This window comes from Mercurialis annua, linkage group LG1-X (assembly GCF_937616625.2).
Source record: "Mercurialis annua linkage group LG1-X, ddMerAnnu1.2, whole genome shotgun sequence".
Lineage (NCBI taxonomy): Eukaryota > Viridiplantae > Streptophyta > Magnoliopsida > Malpighiales > Euphorbiaceae > Mercurialis > Mercurialis annua.
The window spans coordinates 60,978,524-60,998,865 of NC_065570.1; the positions used below are offsets into that span (position 1 = coordinate 60,978,524).

The 20,342-nt window shown below is 31.3% G+C and overlaps 4 protein-coding genes across 6 annotated transcripts; 2 read left to right on the plus strand and 2 right to left on the minus strand.

The window, feature by feature from the left end:
* Positions 1-6,730: 6,730 nt before the first annotated feature.
* Positions 6,731-8,735, minus strand: LOC126666182 (uncharacterized). The gene is made up of 3 exons (XM_050359178.2): positions 8,349-8,735; positions 7,855-8,016; positions 6,731-7,288 (listed from the first exon to the last, which is right to left on the minus strand). Exons 1-3 carry the CDS (start codon positions 8,628-8,630, stop codon positions 6,935-6,937), a joined length of 798 nt encoding a protein of 265 aa, XP_050215135.1. The 5' UTR covers positions 8,631-8,735; the 3' UTR covers positions 6,731-6,934.
* A 452-nt stretch (positions 8,736-9,187) lies between these two features.
* On the plus strand, positions 9,188-12,106 carry LOC126662573 (uncharacterized). 2 transcript variants are annotated; one of them, XM_050356358.2, is made up of 9 exons: positions 9,193-9,359; positions 9,531-9,611; positions 9,720-9,769; positions 9,944-10,021; positions 10,236-10,293; positions 10,381-10,430; positions 10,629-10,737; positions 10,822-10,883; positions 11,783-12,106. In XM_050356358.2, the coding sequence occupies exons 1-9, from the start codon at positions 9,276-9,278 to the stop codon at positions 11,823-11,825; spliced, it is 615 nt and encodes a 204-aa protein (XP_050212315.1). In that variant the 5' UTR covers positions 9,193-9,275; the 3' UTR covers positions 11,826-12,106. The 2 variants fall into 2 exon arrangements, with proteins under 2 accessions (XP_055960259.1, XP_050212315.1); XM_056104284.1 differs by lacking the exon at positions 11,783-12,106 and having other exon boundaries at positions 9,188-9,359; positions 10,822-10,887.
* Positions 12,107-13,700: 1,594 nt separating this feature from the next.
* On the plus strand, positions 13,701-16,745 carry LOC126662557 (ferrochelatase-2, chloroplastic-like). Its single transcript, XM_050356357.2, has 9 exons — positions 13,701-13,858; positions 14,064-14,385; positions 14,465-14,608; positions 14,723-14,824; positions 14,933-15,036; positions 15,136-15,262; positions 15,348-15,500; positions 15,663-15,763; positions 16,123-16,745. The coding sequence occupies exons 1-9, from the start codon at positions 13,791-13,793 to the stop codon at positions 16,436-16,438; spliced, it is 1,437 nt and encodes a 478-aa protein (XP_050212314.1). The 5' UTR covers positions 13,701-13,790; the 3' UTR covers positions 16,439-16,745.
* An 898-nt stretch (positions 16,746-17,643) lies between these two features.
* Positions 17,644-19,939, minus strand: LOC126664721 (RNA-binding protein involved in heterochromatin assembly dri1). 2 transcript variants are annotated; one of them, XM_050357240.2, is made up of 4 exons: positions 19,686-19,939; positions 19,038-19,413; positions 18,413-18,526; positions 17,644-17,844 (listed from the first exon to the last, which is right to left on the minus strand). In XM_050357240.2, exons 2-3 carry the CDS (start codon positions 19,409-19,411, stop codon positions 18,433-18,435), a joined length of 468 nt encoding a protein of 155 aa, XP_050213197.1. In that variant the 5' UTR covers positions 19,412-19,413; positions 19,686-19,939; the 3' UTR covers positions 17,644-17,844; positions 18,413-18,432. The 2 variants fall into 2 exon arrangements, with proteins under 2 accessions (XP_050213197.1, XP_050213196.1); XM_050357239.2 differs by having other exon boundaries at positions 19,038-19,419; positions 19,686-19,937.
* Positions 19,940-20,342: the final 403 nt, after the last annotated feature.

Here is a 20,342-nt window from a genome sequence, read left to right on the forward strand (position 1 = left end):
TAAATAAATACTTAAAAATATTTTTTGATAACTATATATTTTTTATTTTTTATTAAAATATTTAGTTAAAATTTATGTTTTATGGAAATAAAAGTTACATCTCTATTATTACTTAATGAATTTAGATAAAACAAACACAGATAAAAGAAAATAGTTTTATTTTTGACGAACCAAATAACCACTATTTATGAGTTTAACTTCCACAAACATTCCTACTTCTTAAGTATCATAACGTCAATTTAAAATTTTCTTGGCCGTACACATATATGGATCTCATTTTTCAATAATATGTATAGCCAATTCTTAGTTGACTTTCATTTTTTAGGAATTTAGGGTAGGTCCTGTTCCTAAATGTGTGGATTTGATTAATTCCCACCGTTGGCTGATTAATTTATTGACTCTACATGATTGGAAGAGGTTCTATTATTTTTTGGTAGACACCAAGCTGCATTATTATTTTTCTTACAATAATATATTTCATTAATGAATTAAAGTAAATTTGATCTTAAAATCATAAAGAAAGAAAAATGCCGATCGAAAAATTACTAGCAGTAGTTGAATTTGAAAATTTAGTAAACAAAGAAAAATATTGCAAGTGTTGAAACCAAATTGATGATATCCACGGCCACGGGTGTGTTAAAAGCTGGTTCAGGTTGAATTGGTGTGGCCACCGCATCAAGCATCAAGGTTTAACCAGTTGAGCCGGTGGTTGAATCTTTTAAATAAAAAATATATTTGTAATTTTATACTATAATACATCAATATTTTTAAAAGAATTTATATATATAATATACATATTATGTATATAACCTCTCTTGTAATAATTAAAAATACAACTAAATTTTATATATACAAATTTTTAATTTTTTCTAGAAAAAAAAGTTTTAATATATTTTATGGTTAAACCGCTACACCATTCTCCACTTTAGATGAATTTTCTGGTTAATTTAGTTTGAACCTTTTTTTCAGTTTTTAAGCATAATCGAACTAGATTTCGATTATTCCATTTATGTTGTCCATTGAGCCAACTTTGAACAATCCACCTTTTACTGGATTATTTCTCATATAATCATAAAAGCTAATATTTGTGATTTCTAATCGAATCGATTGAATTGGTTGGTTCAGTACAATTTTTAAAAAGCCTAATGATAAAAAAAATCCAATCTTTTACAAATTGTTACAATATAAACTAAACTTTTTAATTTTTTTAATAATAACCAAATTGCATTTTTTTATTGCAATAATAACCAAATTGGTGGCTAAACTTGCAATAAAAAAAAGGCAAGTTTGACTATTATTCCAACAAAAAATGCAATTTGGATTATTACGAAAATTAAAAAATATAATTTAAATTACAATAAATCATAAAAATTTAATTTTTTTTCACCATTGAACTTTTTTAAAACAGTGATATCAATATCCGATTTAAAAACATATTTTTAGAAGTCTTAGTTAACAATGCATTGAAGTCATTCAAATACAAATGCTACCGACATTTACAAAAAATTAAATTAAATAATTTTATTTTACAAAAAGAAAATATAATAACTTTACTCTGTAATGAAAGGGCAACTATCTTGATAGGTACTCAAATTTTCTTTAATCATTTAATACGGTATCCATCTTATATATTTCAAATTGAGTTTCGAGTTCTGTTGATTTAAGTGATTATGTTATTTTCCATTCATTTTCACAACAATTACAAGTTATGATTAATGTATAATTATAAAATAATTGTGTAAATTTGTTTTTTCTGTTAGTTAGTTTTTTTGTAATATATTATAGTTTTGAAATGCACGATATGTAGACTATAGTGATAGATTCATAATTTAAAATTCAGAAATTGATAATTTTTATCTCTAAAATATAATCAAAATTATTATTATCTTCTTCAATTTTAGATATTCAATTTTTTTTTCTTGATATTTTTTTTCTGTTTAGACAAAATTCCCTTTGAATAAGAATTTTAATTATACAATAGCTAAATTCGGAAAAAGAATGATAAACTTTTTGAAATAAAAATTTGAGGAATTGATTTCGGAGTGATGGTAGTTTTTATTATTAATAATATATCTATAATTTTTCCCTTAAAAGAATATATCTATAATTTTAAGTATTATGGTTTGTTCAGAGTCCAACCAACTTTTCTAGGTAGAGGAATCATTGGTGAACTTCAAATATTAGGTATTCTAATAAATTTTACCCCTTTTATATATTCTTCAAACTTTCTTCAAATATATCAATGTAAATGAAAATAAAAAAAAATGAGGTTATGATCATATAAACTGGGTCAAATTATAATATTTAAATTTAAATTGGCATTACTTAAAAATAAAAATAATCTTTTTCTTATCAGCATTGAATTTATTATGTTTTTTTCTTTGGGCAATCTGGAAAATTCGAAATTCCTACATTTTCAAAAAAAAAAAGGATGGACAGTTGCTCAAACAATTCAGAGTGCGATCCATTACTATAAAGAATTTGTGGGTGCAAACAGGCATGAGGATCAAAAGATGTCTCCTCCGACTAATACAACCTTAAACCAAGGAAGATTAGACTTAGGTCGAACCGCTGAAGATATAGAAGTGATTACAATTCAGTTTGATTGAGGTACTCAGGCTAATCTCAAATTTAGGTCGGTAGCGTGCGTGGCAAGGAATAGTCGGTAGATTTTCTTTCTGCAATTTATCGATGCGTTTGGGACCCGGGGATCATAAAATTTCTAGCTCTATGAGATGCAATGAGATGGAGTTTGGCTAAGGACTGAAAGAAAATCCGCTTTGAAGGCGATGCCATGCAAGTCACTAATGCTTTTAGTATTAGATGTTGCCCGTTGGCAAAGAGTATTGGGATTTGCAATAATCTGTGGCTTTTACAATCGTCTTTCGAAGTTTGTCATGTTATTTTTGTGGGGAGAAAGAATATCACGGAAGCACATAATCTAGCGCAGTCCGCAAAAGCTAGGTTTATCAATTTTTCTTCCCCTCTCGCTAAAGAGTAATCTATCTTTCTTTTCTAGCTTCCAGCTTGGAATTTTTTTTTCATAACTCGGTGTTTACTTTTGAGATGATATACTTTAAATTTTAATTTGTTGAAAAATTGCAATTGAACCCGCATGAATATATTCAACTATTTTATAATAACCAATCCCTAGTAATAGGATGTGTTTTGGCTTAAACGAATTATATTAAATTCTTTTAAATTATTTATAACTATAAATGTTTATTTAAAATTAAGATTATTTATAAACGAATTATTAAATATATTATTAAGTAATTAGTGTAGATAATTGTTATTAGGCCGGCCACATGCTATGGTGGCAATCTCATCCTATTCTTTTTATCCTCTTCGTGTCAAACATGTTGATTAGCATAATATGATGTGTCTTTGTTTTATCCAATGATAATACACCACATCTTTGCACATGTTGTTCATTGGATTTTCATAATTTACCTGACTTTTTACTTTGCTTATCCTATCTAAGTATTGCAGTTTGGCAAATTCGAATCATTCTTTCTCTTTATAATAATTTTTAAATAAAAATTAGCAGGTTGGATAACTATAACATCTTATCAAATCATATAATTTCTTTTTCTTTTTTAAGGTTAGTAAGGCGATCTATGATCAAAAAAAATTTGTGTCATAACATACGCATCTTATTCTAAAGTCATCGGAATTTTCCCAAGCATACATTTACAACTGTTATTATTATGAGCTAATATGGAAGTTGTTGTGTTGATTTCCAAAAAAAAAAAAGAATGTACTGAAATAATTATTAAATACATTATAAATGAACTATTATAAAAATCTAAAACACAAAATACACCCAATAGTTGATCAATTTCAACCAAAACGAAATAAAAAATAGAATTTAAGAATGGAATTTTGATAGTGCAATATTTCAGAGAATTCAAGTTTTAAAATTTTTTGAACTCCATTTACACCCTGGTACTTTTAACTTGTTGCTTTCCATATATATCAATAATCAAACTACAATCTCAATTTATCAAGAACAATAAATTTGAAGTTAAAGTTCTAACAAACACTAGAAAGTCTTAATCAAACCAAGCATCGGCTCAAACAATATAAATTACAATCATCAAAACATACCGTAAACACATAAAAAAGTAAATAGATTTTTAAAACGAAACAGTTTATTAAAACAAACTGAAAAAAAAAATATATAAACACTAGGATGCAAAAAGGATGAAATTTCGACCTAAGACCAAAAACCACCGTTTTGGACCCTTTAAAATGAAAGTTTGATGAACTAAACTTGAGAGAAAATTCTAAAGAGATAAAACAAGAGGTAGAGGAAACGGTCGATTAACTGAGTTTGTACAATTAGTTGTACCAAATCACTCATAGTCAAACTGTGAACATGAAGAAATAGAACAATTGTTTCTATGAAAAAAAGAAATCTTTTAAATGGCAGTTATCTTCTTTTTAATTTGTCAATGTTAGGTAAAAAATAAAAATTCGAAAGCTCAAGCCATATAAAAAAAGTTGAAGAGGTAAATAAAAAATCAACCAAGTAAATAAGGTCCACTATAAATTACACTAAAATCAGTGAATTTCATAATTTATGGATTACAAAAAAATAAAAATGAAAGAATCAAGTTGAAAATCTATATTCTAGCTTATAAAGAAGAAGCAAAAAACAGTATATAATGAAGAATGTATTTGCAAAGGGAACAAAAAAAAGAAGAAGAATGTATTTGCTTCTTCCTTACAAGTCCCTTGGGCTGCTGCCTTTGGTGCTGCAATTGATAGGTTTTATAGTTTTGGTGGATATTTTAGTCTTATTACAACATTTGTACTTTTTTCTCCTTCCATTAGGTTTGTATAATATATAAAGAGCAAATTATTTTGAGGTCTCGGATGTATACTATAATTAGCAGCTTGTTATCTCTTATTTCAAAAGTCTACTTGATGGTCTCTTAGTTTTAATTCCGTTAACTATTTGGTCCTTACTTTAATTTCGATATTTACTTTCAAACAATTTGATACCCACCTTTAATTTTATGAACGGTTTGGTCCCTCACTTTTAATTTTATTAAATGATTTGGTACATCGCTTTTAAACGATTTGGTACCTCAGTTTTATTTCTGTTAAACGATTTAATCCCTCAAATTAACGGAAGGGTCTCTCAGTTAACGGAATTAAAACTGAAGGACCATTAAATAGACTTTTAAAACAAAATATATCAAACTGTTAATTATGATATATTTCAGGGACCTCATCGTAATTTGCTCCAGTATAAATGAAAAATACGACGTCTAAAAAGAATTCCAATTTATATGAGAGAGGGAGTAAAATAAATTCGATTAAGATGTCTTTCTAACTGAAATACTATCTTATTGCAATAAGAAAAATAAGGTAAATAATGGTTATGATGTCTATGGCAATAAAAAACATTTTGCCTTCAATAACAATGACTTCTTATTTGATCCAATTTTAGGTTTACTCTAAAAAGTATAATTGGTCATGGAATAAGTGCGGAATGAAATATTCCGTATAAAATGATTTTTTACATTGGTTCATGGCTTAATTATTTTATAAAAGCCTTAAGTAGTAATTTGCCCCATCAATTTCTAAGTAATGGGCAATTAACACATTGGTTCATGGCTTAGTTATACTCGACGAACGAATATAACGATTGGCAATAAAAATGATTGAATCTAGCGAAAAAGAGGACCGAAACCTCCGATAAGTGATCGGTTTTGCGTTTTTATGTTTTTTATTTTTTTCTAATTTTTTTAAAAAAAATTCTAGGCCGGCGTCCTTGGCTGGCGCAAGGGTTTTGATGTAGTGGGATGGATTGTTTGGATTGTTACAACCTCTAGTAGATGGTTCGAAATTGATTCTAAAAGAACCTATTTTCACCAAGTAGTGCTAATTTCTCCCTTTTTAGAATGGCTCCAATGGCTACATTTATGTTAAGTCTGGTCGCGCCGGCCCAAAATTGTTTTATAAAAAAAATTATAAAATGCCGATTTTTTAGTTAAGATTTTTTTAGTTGAAGGGTAAAAAGATAATTTTTAGGGGCGGTGGCTAGGTAATTGGAGCGGCGAATAGTAAACCCCATTATAAAATGAACAAAGCTCCCTGAACTTATAACATAGGGTCACTTAACCCAGTTTTTACTTTTTTTGAGCAACTAATATCTAACCTCTTCAATTTTAGGTCAGATTACTTCATAATTTAAGTTTTCTTTGTAAAAATTAGGTTTAGGATTATTTCATCACAATAATTAGGGAGCTCTCTAATTTATTTCTCACATCACTCACTTCCACTTTGTATTGCACGCGTTTTAAAAATACAATTATGGACAATCTGACTTAAAATTGAAGAGTTTAGGAGTTAGTTGGTAAAAAAAATAAAAATAGAATTAAATGATCCTCATAAGTTCAGAGGGCGCATTAACCCTTTTTTCTTTATAAAATTGCTATTCCATGATTTTGTGAAATATGTAGTCTAAAAAAATGACTATTCCATAGTATAGCTATTGTTTACTTTTCCAAAGGAGTACGGATTCCATAAAATTATGGAATATCAATTCCATGAAGTTACTATTCATGAACCAAAACAAGAAATAACTATTTTATACAGAATAACTATTTATTCCGGATCTATTCATGAACCAAATATAGCCTAAAAACGAACAAATCAGCAATGCATTTGTAAGAGTCGCATCATTTGTTAAACCCAAACTAGGATAAAATAGCACTTCCTAAACATGAATTCTATAAATGATCAACTGAAATTCCAAAACATGGATTTACAACTTGTACAAAACACAGGGTTTGAATGTCCCATATGCTCATCAAACGTCAGCAAAAGCTCAACAGCACACATAAAACTAAAGCTAACACTTAATCAAAGACATCCGGCAAGAAACAACATCAACTCGTTCGCGGAACTATTCATGATATCATTGGCTGGATACAGGAACACTATCATCACCATTTCCTGAATCAGCTGCAGAAGATCTTTTTGCTAGAGATTTAGGTATGTCAATGTCATCTTGTGTGCAACGTTGTTGTGGGTGAGCTAAAAGAATGGACATATAGCGGAGGAGGACTCGTAGACCCTGCCCAGTCTCATAGATGTAACCTTCATACTCGCTAACATGTTCAAGTGTGTCAACAAGTGCATCATACACATCCTGGGGGCAGTTGTCGGGTCCAGGCTTATCATGGAGGTACATCACATCAAAGGTAAAGAGTTTCTGGTTTACCGGCCATTGGTGTTGTGGTCGAATAGATGATCTACAGTAGACTAGAATCTGACAAACAAAGTATTTGTTGTGCATTGGGGAGTACAAGCTTTAGAATGCAGTAATCATAATGGCATTGTTTAGAACAAATGCTATTGCTATATAGGATTTCAATTGTAAATCGTGTCAATTACGCTGTGATCTAATTTCTTCAAATATATTTCGAAATACATGGTTTTTAATTTTTAAAAACGAAAAAGATGAACAATATAAACATAAAACTTTCAAATGTGAGAATTGACTAATACAATACAATTGAACAAGTTAATGCAATCTTCGACTTTCAAAAACTGAATAAGATTAGGCAGTACTCCAGAATCATTTCTTGTTCACAATCTATGCATATTAATAGCACGAGATATAAAAATTATCTTTCCGAATGCTATTTGAAACAATCTAGATTCATAAGTGCCATGTATATCAATAAATGAAAAAAAGCTTATCATGCTTTAAGACTCCATTGAGTCAGAACTCATATGGAGTGATAAAATTCACAGAATAGAATGGTAGATGACCTAGGCATAGTGTATACTTTAGAAACAGGCTGTATACAAAGCAAGAACAAAAGAACTTACCACTCTTAAAATTCGGTTTTGAGCATGTGATTTCTTGGCTTCATGAGCTGCTAAGCGGAATAAATGTGTCAAGTCTGCTTGACCAGAAGAAGATGAACCAGCTGAGAGTCCCCTAAGAGCAGCATTTGCAGACTCAACATCACTGCTGAACTCCTTTCGGAACTATGAAATATAAAACAATAAACAGAACTTTCTTCAATACTTTATCATAATTTCAGCAACAACAAAAATCGCTTTATTATATGAAATGACGCTAGAACATTTCATCCAGATTTCAGGATAAACCCGCAACTACTTTACAAACCCAACGCATCAAACATTCTAGCACAAAAGCAATCAGGACTAAATGGACTAGTAAAAAAGGCATCATACAGTAACTTATAAGTTACAAACTTCACAATCATAGCCAATTTCACCATAATTTCAAATCATTCAGAAATAAGAACAAAAATGAAAAATTGGATTTCTAATCTAAAAAATGCAAATACACATACCCAAGAACCGGATTTCGAAAGAGTTGAAAAAGCGAAGCGATGATCAGGACTAATAGAGAGCTTAGCGTTGATAAAGAGAAGAATAGCTTGCTTGATAGCTTCCAATCTGGTTAAAGGTCGACCGGTTGGGCCAGTAGTTTTCATTTCGACCGTTGATTCTGCATCGATATCTACGCAAAATATTATGTCCTCGCTGTTTATTCTCGTTGGTTTTAATGTGTATTTGCCTCTCCCCGATGATCCTGATCCGCCGGCGGTTCTTTCCACCGCTACTCTCTCCATCTCTCTCTCTCAAGAAAAATTGATTTTTGTTTGGGGAAGAAGAAGAGCTGGAGCAGCTGGGTGCTGCTTGGCCTAAACTGCCAACTAAAACGCTGCGTTTCCAAGGATGATAATTTGAAACTGATTTATTTAGAGAAAACGGGGCACATATGTTCCTAATATTTACCTTAAAAACAAATAAGTCCCCTTCAAAATGTTTATTACGAATATTTTCAATACTAATCAAATGTAACTATTTTTAAATTAGACATATTAAGTAAATTTTTAAAAACATGACGAAATGATCATAATTGAAATAAATTGAAAAAATTAGTGTGTTTTTTGAAAAATAATCGATTAACTAAAGTTAATTTTTTTTTTAAAATAGGCTAAAATTAATGGCTTTAAACAATTTAGTCAGAGTTGATCTCAAGTCATTTAATTATCATGAATATTTTTACGAAATTTGTACAAATACTGCAAGAACTAACTTTTTTAAGAGGACTAAAGTGGACATCTAAATAAAACTTAGGAGTGTTTAAATTGTTACGCTAAATGTACAATGGAATTGGTTATCTATTTATCTGATTATCTATCTCGATGTTTCCTTCGTCTTCCTTTCTTATATAAGATCAAATAATTGTGCTGGTTCTGAAGAGAAAAAGAATGGCGTGTTTACACGATCATAGCTGCGAAGAACACGATTGCTCAGCTAATTGGTCTCTCTACAAATACATAGACCTTCCTAAAGTATAAACTTAACCTCATTTCTTTTTCAATTCCATGCTCTATTTACTTTCTCAATCCAATCTGTACGAATTTAATTTCCTTTCGTTTTCTTTATTTGATTTATAGTGATGGGTTTTCATTCATTTTGGTTTTGATTTTTAATTTTCGTTGTTTTGGTGATTGTTTGGTTAGGTATCCGCGCTAAATGAAGCAGTTCCGGGAAGCGTAAAGTCAGTTTTCAAAGCTTGGGAGCAGCGTCTAGATTTCTCAGGGGTATTATCTTTATTTGTTTCTGTAATGCATTTTTTTGTTTTCTTTCTATAGCATAATTTTACCTAATGATTTTTAAAGATATTAATGGGGAAATTGCATTTATCTTAGGAACACTTGGTAAGTAATGATGGTGATCCTGAGTTACTTCTTTATATCCCGTAAGTCGCTACTCATTACTTTTAATTCTTCATTTCTTTTGAGCAATTGGTTTCAGTTACATCATAATAAATTCATGATTGGTGTTGTTTTGTGGCGTTTATGATCTAAATTCAAACTATAATAGAAAATAGCGATTGTTCTTGTGAGTTATGTTAATTTTATTTATGTGATAGATTTTCGCCTGATGTTAAGATCAAGAGCATTGCAATTGTTGGTGGTCCTGATGGAACGAGTCCTTCAAAGATGAGAGCGTAAGTTTGTTCTGATTTCTGTTTTTTATGTGCATAGTTTGTTTGATGTTTCCTTGTTAAATTTGACAATTTTGAGGTGTTACTGTGTTAAATTTAGTGGACTTTAATATTTCTTTCTTGAATGATCCAAGTAGCCTTTCGGTTTTATTTTGTTAATGATTCGTTTTCTCTGTGAAACTAAAAACTGAAATGTGCTCTTTGGAACCTATGCTAGGTTTGTTAATCGAGAAAGCATAGACTTCTCAGATGCTCAAACTATGCAAGCTATTCAGGTACCATTTCATTCTTTAGTTCATTGGTAAGTTATAAATAAACTTAGTAGTTTAACTTATCTAAATAGCTGTTTCCGGTGTTTTAAGGAGTGGGATTTGGTTGAGAACTTTCAAGGAGTGTTAGAGTACCAGACAAGGTAAATATGTTCAAACTTCAAACCATTAGAATGCTTATTATACATAAAATATTGTCACATCTGTTAGCGACATGCCATGTGAAGCTGAAATTTACAATTTAAATACCCATTACTTAATACATCAGAATGTCATTTCTTTGGTACCATTTATCAACAGTGGTTGTCTATTTTTAATGTCATGTAAATTCATTTAAACAGGTATGCCAAATTTCAAGGTGTGTCAAGTATCACATTGCATTTCCCTGAGAGTTTTGGTGGTGACACAAGCCGTATACACTATATTGGCTTTAAAGGTGAAGCCACCCAGGTAAGCTTGTCAAAATTTTAATTTTGCTGTACTTTCAATACATTCTTTAATATTAGATGACATTTCCCCCGTCTATAATCACAGCTGAAGAGGGATGTGGTTTCAACAATTGTCTATGAACTCAGACCCAATCCTTCAGAGCACAAGTAAGTAGTGTTTGACTTGATGTTTTTAACATTAGATTGTGCTTCATATGTAATGAGTCGTGATTAGAAATTTAAAATTAAGGTGTAGGCAATAGCTAGGTAGCACGGAAACGGAAACGGGAAACGGAAACGATACGAAACGGACACGGGGAAACGAAAGTTTTTCAAAATGGAGGACACGAAACGTGGAGGAAACGTGTAAATAACAAAAATATAAGGATATATTTATAAAAATATTATCTAAATATTTATGATAATTAACAAAATAATTCATTCTAATATATTAAATATTTAAAATTTTATAAATATATAAAAAAATATAATATAATTCAACACAAATAAGTATATTTGATGTATTGTGGGCAATGCGAATGTAAAATTTATGGGTAACTAGTTAGATTTTTTTATTTGTGGGCAATAATTTTAATTTTTTTTACAAATTATTAATTTTTACAATTTACGGAAACGTTTCGGGAAACTTTTGACTTAAGGCACTTTTACCGGTAATTATATCTGCTGGATGATTATTTCCATCATGATATTAGATCTGCTTTGACTTAAGGCACTTTTACCGATCTTGGTTTTGTTGATATTTCAGTATCTGAGCAAATAGAATCACATTATTAAAAAGGGACTTGAATTTGATTTATTTATTTATTTGAGAATAATTTTAAATTAAGAAACCTGTATTTTTTCGATTGCCTTATTTATTATTCAAGGAAGTTCCCTGCAGTGCACCAAAAGTTTAATTGTTCGAAAAGCTGGTGTCACATTCAAAGTATCGGTTGTGCATGTGAATTTGAAACTGTTAGGTGTATATCTATTAATAATTTTATTGCTGTGTATTATATCGGCTTGTTTCATGGCTTATTTACTCGGTGAAACAATGGTTTGTGCAGGATACGCAATATTTTGGATGGTACATTAGGTATTGATAAATGAGGATCGAAGAACTAGAGATGTGTTTATGTTTCTTGACAAGGAATGGATTAAAACCTCTTATGTACAGTCATGACAGAATGATGCTAATCTTTACTGTTCTGAACCCCTTTGTAGTACCGATTTTACTTTTCCCCTCTTCTTGAGTAGAACACTTTTATTTTATCCTAGTTTAGTGACTTGTGTTTGGATTATCTAAGTTTTGCTTTGGCAATAATGTCAAGAAAGAAAACTTAAACATACAAATTCGTAAATTTATACTGAAGCTAGTTTTTGAGTTTGAATATTGTGCTTATTGTCATGCATTTGTATTTTGTAACATTCTATCCTGCTAGCATAATTATGTCCCATCCATTTCCGTCCCGAAAATAAGAGTTCATTTTATATATGTGGTCCAGAATAAGTAAAATTATCAGTTTAAACTTGGACCTTTGGCAGGAATGAAAATTAAAACCAATGCAGGTCAAGTTCTTGCAATTTGTGATTGAGAGATTGATTAATCCGTAGCAAATTAGCTGCAGTAGTCACACATGACATGGCAATGTGAGAACTAGTCTTACTCTTTTTCCCCTTTTTCAATCTAAATATATCTTCAGTTTTCTATAAGTATAAGATAAACATATCCTTATATATTTTTTCTATGATTATTAAGGCCAATGAACTTTATTTTTGCAACACTAACTATTATCATATCCTCAGGTTTGTGGAGTGTTAGTTTTACTTTTACCATATCAATTCGGATCATCTGCAAAAAATTGTGTTGCATCTTTACATTAATTAATAATAGTAATATTTTACTATATCAATTCAGATCTTATATTTACTTAATCGTCTACAACTTGATTAAACTGATGAGGTGCGTTTTAGGTATATTTAGCACACCGGTTAGGATCATACATTACTCAGTCTAATTGCCAGACAGTAGGCTTTTCAACTCCTCATCAGTTTTAATCTCACATTATCGGTTTTAAAAAAGCAAAGACACAATTATGAAGACGCTTCTGATGTATTTCGCAATGCATTTCCAATAAACCTTCAAAATCCACTCTTTAAAACGAAAACAATTTTCAAACACAAATCTAAGTTAAATACGAAGAAAAAGTGATGTAGCTACTCAAAATTTGAAGGAAGCCATGGATAGCTCACTCCAATCGTGAAAAGCAGCCAGCAAATATATTTAGGCACTATGCAAAAGGTGAATTGCCATTTAACATTAAACTCAAGTCACCCGTGTCTGACTTCAGTGCCAAAATCAAAATTTCAGAAAACAAAATGGGTTTATAGCCGAATTATTGTGACAAGAAACAATCTAACAAACGAGTTTCATGGATCTTCATCCGGCCAACTTCATGTAGGCTCTCTGCGGCAGACGGGTCGCCATAGATAGGCGCCTGCTGTTGACTCGTGATTTGAGAGCCAGTTCATAAAAATACAAACATTAAAAAATCAGTCAATGAAGTACCAAAATACTAATACAGAAAACTAATAATCGCAAACAAATTCGGATTTCTTTAGCAAGATCTAGTTTTTCTTCCGAAGAACTATAGCATACAGAGGCAGATTACTTTATGGCTTGGCGATGCATGCTATTTATATTCGTTTTTTTTATCAAGAACCCTAGCTCCAAGCGGTGAAATGACCAGACTAGGCTTCTTGACCAAACGACGCCGTGTTGATGTCATACATTTACAATTTCTGTTAGGCATTGAAACGTCAACGTTTTTATTTTCGTCGCCAAACACTCGCAATCGCGAACATGGTGGAAGAAGTACTACGCCACCTACTTTGAACACGTTTTATATTTTGACTTTCTAACTAATTCTTCTCTTCTGATTTTTTTTTGTATTATAAACATCCAAAATCCAAACAAACCATTAAAAATCACTAAATTCATCTTCTTTTTCTAGTAATTTATTTCCATTTCTCTTGACTTTGGTACCAGTTTTTCATTTTAAATATTATAGAAGAATGGAGGCCAAATCACTCTCTGCTTCGCTTCCTCGTCACTTGAAACTCTCTGCTTCCAATCATAAGTTGTAAGTTTTGCTTTGATGTTTGTTTTTTCTCATTGGATCAAATGAGGATTTTGTTTTCATATACAATCTTGTTAAAACTATAAAGTATGGGCATTATCGTTTCATTAGGATTTGAAATTTATTTGACTCCATTACAAATCAATAGTTGCTACGTAATCTTCCATTAACATATCAACATTCTAAAGCATATTTTCTTGTTTTGTAGGTCAAAACCCCGCTCCAGGTTTATCACATCTGGAGAATTACAAAATCTAGATAAACAATTTTCACAAGCGGTTCTGTTTTCAACTACTAAATCCATTTCCATCAATGGGGCATCAGACGTACTCACTTCTGTTCATAAAAGAGATCCCAATCCGAAAACATTTTGTGCAGCCTCAGCTGGAGTGTTGCCAATTAATGAAGAATTTGTTGAATCTCAATCACATGCCATGGAACAAAAAGTTGGTGTGCTGCTATTGAATCTTGGAGGGCCAGAAACACTTCATGATGTTCAGCCATTTTTGTTCAATTTGTTCGCTGATCCTGTATGAATATCCGCCATTTCTCTTTGTTTTATTCGACTTATATTTTCTTTCGACGTTGTACTAATACTTATTAAAACAGGACATCATAAGACTTCCAAGAATGTTTCGGTTTCTTCAGCGGCCTTTAGCTCAATTAATTTCTGTGCTTCGTGCTCCTAAGAGTAAAGAAGGGTATGCTGCAATTGGAGGTGGCTCACCTTTACGTAAAATAACAGACGAGCAGGTAAACACAAATTGCTGAAACGTTTTTTTCCTCTTTTATTTTTCATTATGGACATTCCTTTAGTTATGTCATTTGTTCAACCTAGTTGAAGTTTTGCTATCATTGTGGGTGCAGGCTAATGCGATTAAAATGGCCTTGGAAGCAAAGGGCGTGTCTACAAATGTCTATGTTGGAATGCGGTATTGGTATCCATTTACTGAAGAGGCAATTCATCAGGTGAGAGCTCAAACAGCTGCTGAATTTGCATTTATTCTAAAGCACGTCGTGAATTTTTTATAGCTTGCAAATTAATTTATAGATTTTTTTTGTTGTTGAATCGGGAAGATCAAGAAGGACAGGATAACCAAGCTTGTTGTGCTGCCACTTTATCCACAGTTCTCCATCTCCACAACAGGGTCAAGCGTCCGTGTCCTTGAAGATATGTTCAGGTGCAATATCTGTGTGTAATTTTATTTCAGTATGCAGCAAATTTTCGTTCACATAATTGCTCGACTTTTTCAACTTTCTTAATGCGAGTGATCTTGCAGAAAAGACGCGTATCTATCAAGATTGCCTGTTTGCATTATACGGTCTTGGTATCAAAGAGAAGGTTACATTAAATCAATGGCTGACTTGATTGGAACAGAGCTAAAGCAGTTTTCAAATCCTGAAGAGGTTAATATAACTGCTGCAGAGGTTTATTTTGCATTTTTAATTTTGATTATTGAGGTAATTTATTTTTTCTTATGTGGAATTTCAGGTCATGATATTCTTTAGTGCACATGGAGTGCCGGTGAGCTATGTAGAGGATGCAGGAGATCCATACAGAGATCAGATGGAGGACTGTATCAGCCTAATTATGCAGGAATTAAAAGCTAGAGGACTTGATAATGATCATACTCTCGCTTATCAGGTTAGTAATATTATTTAAGCTCATAGCTTATATGGCTTCTATTTTTGTCTCTTTTGGTAATGAGAACCTTGCCGCATGGTGGTCTTTATTCTGTATTCATTTATGTCCCCGTCGTTCCCATGTTTCAACTATTCTTATTCCTTTTTCCCGTTTTGTTTCCAGAGCCGAGTCGGGCCTGTACAATGGCTAAAGCCCTACACTGATGAGGTTCTGGTTGAGCTTGGCCAGAAAGGTGTGAAAAATCTGCTAGCGGTTCCAGTAAGGTAGGCAAGTAGTAGTTTTTACTATATGCAAATCAAATTATTTTTGATAGTAGTAGTCTATGTCGCACGGAAATTTGAAATGTTGAAACGGAAAACTCTGGAAATGGAATGGCAAAACTATGTTCTTTTATAATCTATGTTACATGGAAATAGAAATGTGGAAACTCTGAAACGGAAACAGTAATGTTTTACTATAATATGTTAAATAGTATAAAATTTCTGAGTTTCAAAAGCGTTGTCAAATCATAGGATTCAATAAGTCTCCGTGCTACATAAGTTGTAATGAGTGACCAAGTGTTCTAGGTTAAATTGTATTGCTACTAATTACTTCAATCTTGAACCTATTTGAATATCTCTAGCTTTGTGAGTGAGCACATAGAGACTCTCGAAGAAATTGACATGGAGTACAAGGAATTGGCACTCGAATCCGGGGTCGAGAATTGGGGACGTGTACCTGCACTAGGCTGCACTTCATCCTTCATCACAGATCTTGCAGATGCAGTAGTTGAAGCTCTACCTTCAGCAGAGGCCATAGTAACCTCAAAAAGTGCCTCCGAAGAAGCTGATTATGATCCTTTTAGATATGCAATCAAACTGTTGTTTGGCTCATTTTTAGCTTTTCTCTTGCTTTTATCCCCAAAAATGATGTTTGCGTTCAGGAGCCATCTTTATTGAACACAATCTAACCATACTACTACAGAGTTGGTAACATTACCAGTTGTTTCAGGCAATCCCAGTCATCAACAAGAGGTTACCCAGCAGGACGAACAACGGTCATCACCTCTGATGCTTTTTCAAGTTCGAAGAAGAAACTTTAGTGTTATAGATCTTACATAATATTTCAGTTAACATACTAAAAATTAAACAAATAACTATAGGTGCATATTGAAAATATTGGAAGTCTGAAAAACTTTAAAATTGTGAAATCTATATTCTTATGTATTGGATGAATTAATCAATTTGTATTTTTGTTGGGGCTTAATTATTTTTTCCTTAAAATATCCTCTGATGCATTTAGCGGGATTATTAGTTTATTCAAATTTATTTATGGAGGTTTTATCATGTAGTAAAACTTATTCTTAACTTTAGTAAATACAAATTAGTTTTTTGTTAATCATTGGAGGGAGTTTTTTGGTGCTTGTGGTAGGATGCGATCCCACAATGGAAATATCATTTTAGTGAGATGCATTCATAAAAAGTTGGTTTTGCCAAGTTGAGGGAAGTCGCGAGCTATTCACGATTGACAAAATTAACTCGGTAATATTGAGTAGAGCTCTAGTTTGAGCTACTTGAATTAAAATGGCTCGAGTTCAAGCTTCAAAATATTTGGTTCGATAAACTTGTGAAATTTTGGTTAATTACTATTTTACTCTTTATAATCACATATATTTATAGTAATATTTTTATTTTTATATTAAAATAAAATTTTAAAATATTTATACAGATAATCGAGTTCGAATTTCCAATATTCTAAGGATTTTTAGAATATTTGAAATTATAATTTATATAATTTAAATCAGTTAATGTAATTGACTTTCAGTACGAACTATAAAATTAAGAAACTTTTGGTTTTTAATTATAAAACACAAATTTGAACTTTTGTTAGATATTAATTTACCCAGAAGATATCCCATGTACATTCTGTTTACTCTGTTTGTAGAGAAGGGCATTAATTGGCTATTTGTAAGTAAAATATTCTTGTTTGGACTAGCTGTTTATAAAGCAACCTTAAAAAACTTGTATAGAACATTTTGTAAGGGATGAAGATTAGATGCTAAACATTTCTCAAAAAAAAAAAAAAAGATTAGATGCTAAACTTAATTAATTTATGTAGAAGAAGCATGCATCTACTTATTAAATTAATCAAAATAAAACACAAATTAAGTTGATAATAGATATCAATTGATACCCACAAAGTGTAATTACCTAACTTATACAACAAGTAACAAGGATCACAAAATGCTAAAATCTACCTCAAAATCCAACTAAAAAATATCTCCTCAGCAGAATATACTTAATAAAAGGGCAAGGATCTTGGGTTTTGATTCTCTATTTGCAGCTGCACTCCAGCACAGAAGAACCTGCAACCAACCAATTAGACTATAAAATATTAGCTTCAATTGGTGATATAACCAATTCACTAAAATTCTAATTTAAATTCCACCAATAGTGTGAACCTTTAATTAAATACTCCCGCTACAGGTATTGTTTCATTTCTTTTTTATTATTAAAGTTCTCATTTGTTTTACTGAGAGATTATCTTTAGCAAAATTATTTTTTGATAATTTCATATATGAATCCATAAAGGTCATCGAACAAAATTTTAAATTTTATTTCAGAAAGATATTAAGAGTACTAACTATGATAAACAAAAAGAAATAAAATGATAACTTGACATCGATCCGGCAAGTGACCTCCGGAGAAACGAACTTTGATAATAAAAACAACGAAATAAAATATAGTATCCATTTCGAAATTTAATGAAAATTTAGTGACCTACAGCTCCTGTTGGATTAAAGCGTGAATAAATATAAATCCATTTTATTGGGATGTTATCAAATGATCGAACTTTGGAGCTTTTGGTTTTACATATTATCTCTGACACAAATAAGAGTAGCTAGCAACTGAGAAATAAAAACAATTTGTTACCGAGAAAGGAAAATGTAAGATTAATGTGAAGAGTTGGTAGCAGATGAATCCCTCGGAGCATTGCATCTGTAGCATTCAGTCCTGCTAGCAAAATTGTGCTCATTGCACCCGCTCCTACATATCAAATTTAAAACGTTAAAATATTCATGTACATATTAAAAATATTAAGATTATTTTACTTTATATGTATGAATATGTGTGAGTAATTGACTTTAAAGGCGTCTCAACTATAGTTTATTTTTGCATTTTTGCGATCAAATTTCAATTTGTTTTATTTGATTTTTAAACTTTAATTTTAACTCAAATGAAATTTTTCCGGTAAAAATGCACATGTGGCAGCTGGAATTTGACATGCGAAAATTAAGTTTCTAATTTTATCTTGAAAATTTGTCATGTAAATATAATTTCATTTTAAAAGAGTTTTAGGTCAAATTATCTATAAATGACAAGTTTTCATCAAATAAAAAAATATAAAATTCAGTTGTCACATATGCATTGTTTTTGCTGGAAAATCTCTCGATTAAATAAAAAAATTAGTAGTTAAAATGAAACAAATTAAAATATATGATAGTTTGGATACTCTCATAATAAACTATCCGAATATGTATATAGAATAAATAAAAACCTGGTGCAGATCCAGTCTCCAGATTTCCACCCTGCAGAGCGACTAGTACTGCCCCCTCCGCCGAACCCAAAACCTCTCATCCGCAACATTTCAGTGCCGTGGAATGATGATCCTGCAGAAGCTGGTTCATCCTTGGAAGCGCCGCACTTGAAGCAGGTGGAGCGACTGGCAAAGTTATGAGTCCCACAGTTAGCGAACGAGCAATACCAGTCCCCGGGTCTAACATCAGGCCCTGTACTGAACCCAAAAGATGACGAGCCCCCGAAACTAATTCCATAATGATCTCTTGCCTCTCCACAGCGCTGGCATAATTCTCTCCTTTGAAAGTTCAGGTGCTGACACAACCTGCAATTCCAATCTCCTGCTCTGTTCATTTCTTCCTCTTCCAAAACACAATTCTTAAAGTTTAGTCACAGATATAACATGAATCAAAGTTTCGTCACCAAAATGAAATAATCTTAAAATTTAGTGTTTTGGCAGGAAACATTTCACTGCATTTAGATTAAATTGCAGAAACCATAATGTTGAAATTAAAAATGAAGAAACAATATTTTTATGTCATAAATATAAGGTTTCCTAGCTGCATGAGCGTTTTATAGTAATGCAAGACAGAATAAATTTTTGTGAAGTTGTTGTTTAAGGTGTCACCTTGAGCTAGCAAGCTAGGGCACAGCTGGAACGAGCAGCAATGAAATGAAAATTACTAGAAGTATAAATCAAAGAAGAAGAAAGATTATTTGATTGTGATTTAGGTTAATTAGGGTTAATTAAGGTAGTTTATATAGTGGTATGAACCTCGATAGTAGGGAGGGATTATGTTTAGGCTTTCTTTTTTATATTCCTTCACTTTGGCTCCTTCACCAACGGAATCACAGCAGGCGACTGTAATTAGAAAAAGAGAAAAAGAAATTCTGAAATCAGATTCCAAAGGTTCAAGAAAATTTTCAATTATTAATAAAGCTTTATAGCTATACCCTTTATTTTTAGTGCTTTTGGAATTGGCAATGCATGGCCACATTTCTTACAGTTTTATCATTTAAATTCCTCTATTTTCTCCCCACATATATATTTATTCCGGTTAATAATATTTGTCGCATTTGAATTTTTTTTAGTTCATAATATTTGTCACTTTAAAATATCAAAAGAGCATTAATTGATATTTTTCATGTTTGCGCCCCAATAATCTATTGAAAGAATACAATAAACAAATAAAAATAGTAGTCATAAATGTAAATAAGTTTTAATGTATAGTTAAGTTAGTAAAAGTGTTTGACACATGTTAATTTTTTTTTAGTTCTTGTGTTA

Bases quoted from the DNA above. Each gene is read 5' to 3' on its own strand.
- LOC126666182 (XM_050359178.2), bottom strand. From the start codon at position 8,630: ATGGAGAGAGTAGCGGTGGAAAGAACCGCCGGCGGATCAGGATCATCG. The intron at 8,017-8,348 runs GTATGTGTATTT...TATATTTCATAG, and splicing joins TTTCGAAATCCGGTTCTTGG to TTCCGAAAGGAGTTCAGCAG. The intron at 7,289-7,854 runs GTAAGTTCTTTT...TTTGTTTGTCAG, and splicing joins AAAACCGAATTTTAAGAGTG to ATTCTAGTCTACTGTAGATC.
- LOC126662573 (XM_050356358.2), top strand. From the start codon at position 9,276: ATGGCGTGTTTACACGATCATAGCTGCGAAGAACACGATTGCTCAGCT. The intron at 9,360-9,530 runs GTATAAACTTAA...TTGTTTGGTTAG, and splicing joins AATACATAGACCTTCCTAAA to GTATCCGCGCTAAATGAAGC. The intron at 9,770-9,943 runs GTAAGTCGCTAC...TTTATGTGATAG, and splicing joins GAGTTACTTCTTTATATCCC to ATTTTCGCCTGATGTTAAGA.
- LOC126664721 (XM_050357240.2), bottom strand. From the start codon at position 19,411: ATGAACAGAGCAGGAGATTGGAATTGCAGGTTGTGTCAGCACCTGAAC. The intron at 18,527-19,037 runs GTTTTTATTTAT...TTTGATATGTAG, and splicing joins GGAGACTGGATCTGCACCAG to GAGCGGGTGCAATGAGCACA.
- LOC126662557 (XM_050356357.2), top strand. From the start codon at position 13,791: ATGGAGGCCAAATCACTCTCTGCTTCGCTTCCTCGTCACTTGAAACTC. The intron at 13,859-14,063 runs GTAAGTTTTGCT...CTTGTTTTGTAG, and splicing joins TCTGCTTCCAATCATAAGTT to GTCAAAACCCCGCTCCAGGT. The intron at 15,501-15,662 runs GTTAGTAATATT...TTTTGTTTCCAG, and splicing joins ATCATACTCTCGCTTATCAG to AGCCGAGTCGGGCCTGTACA.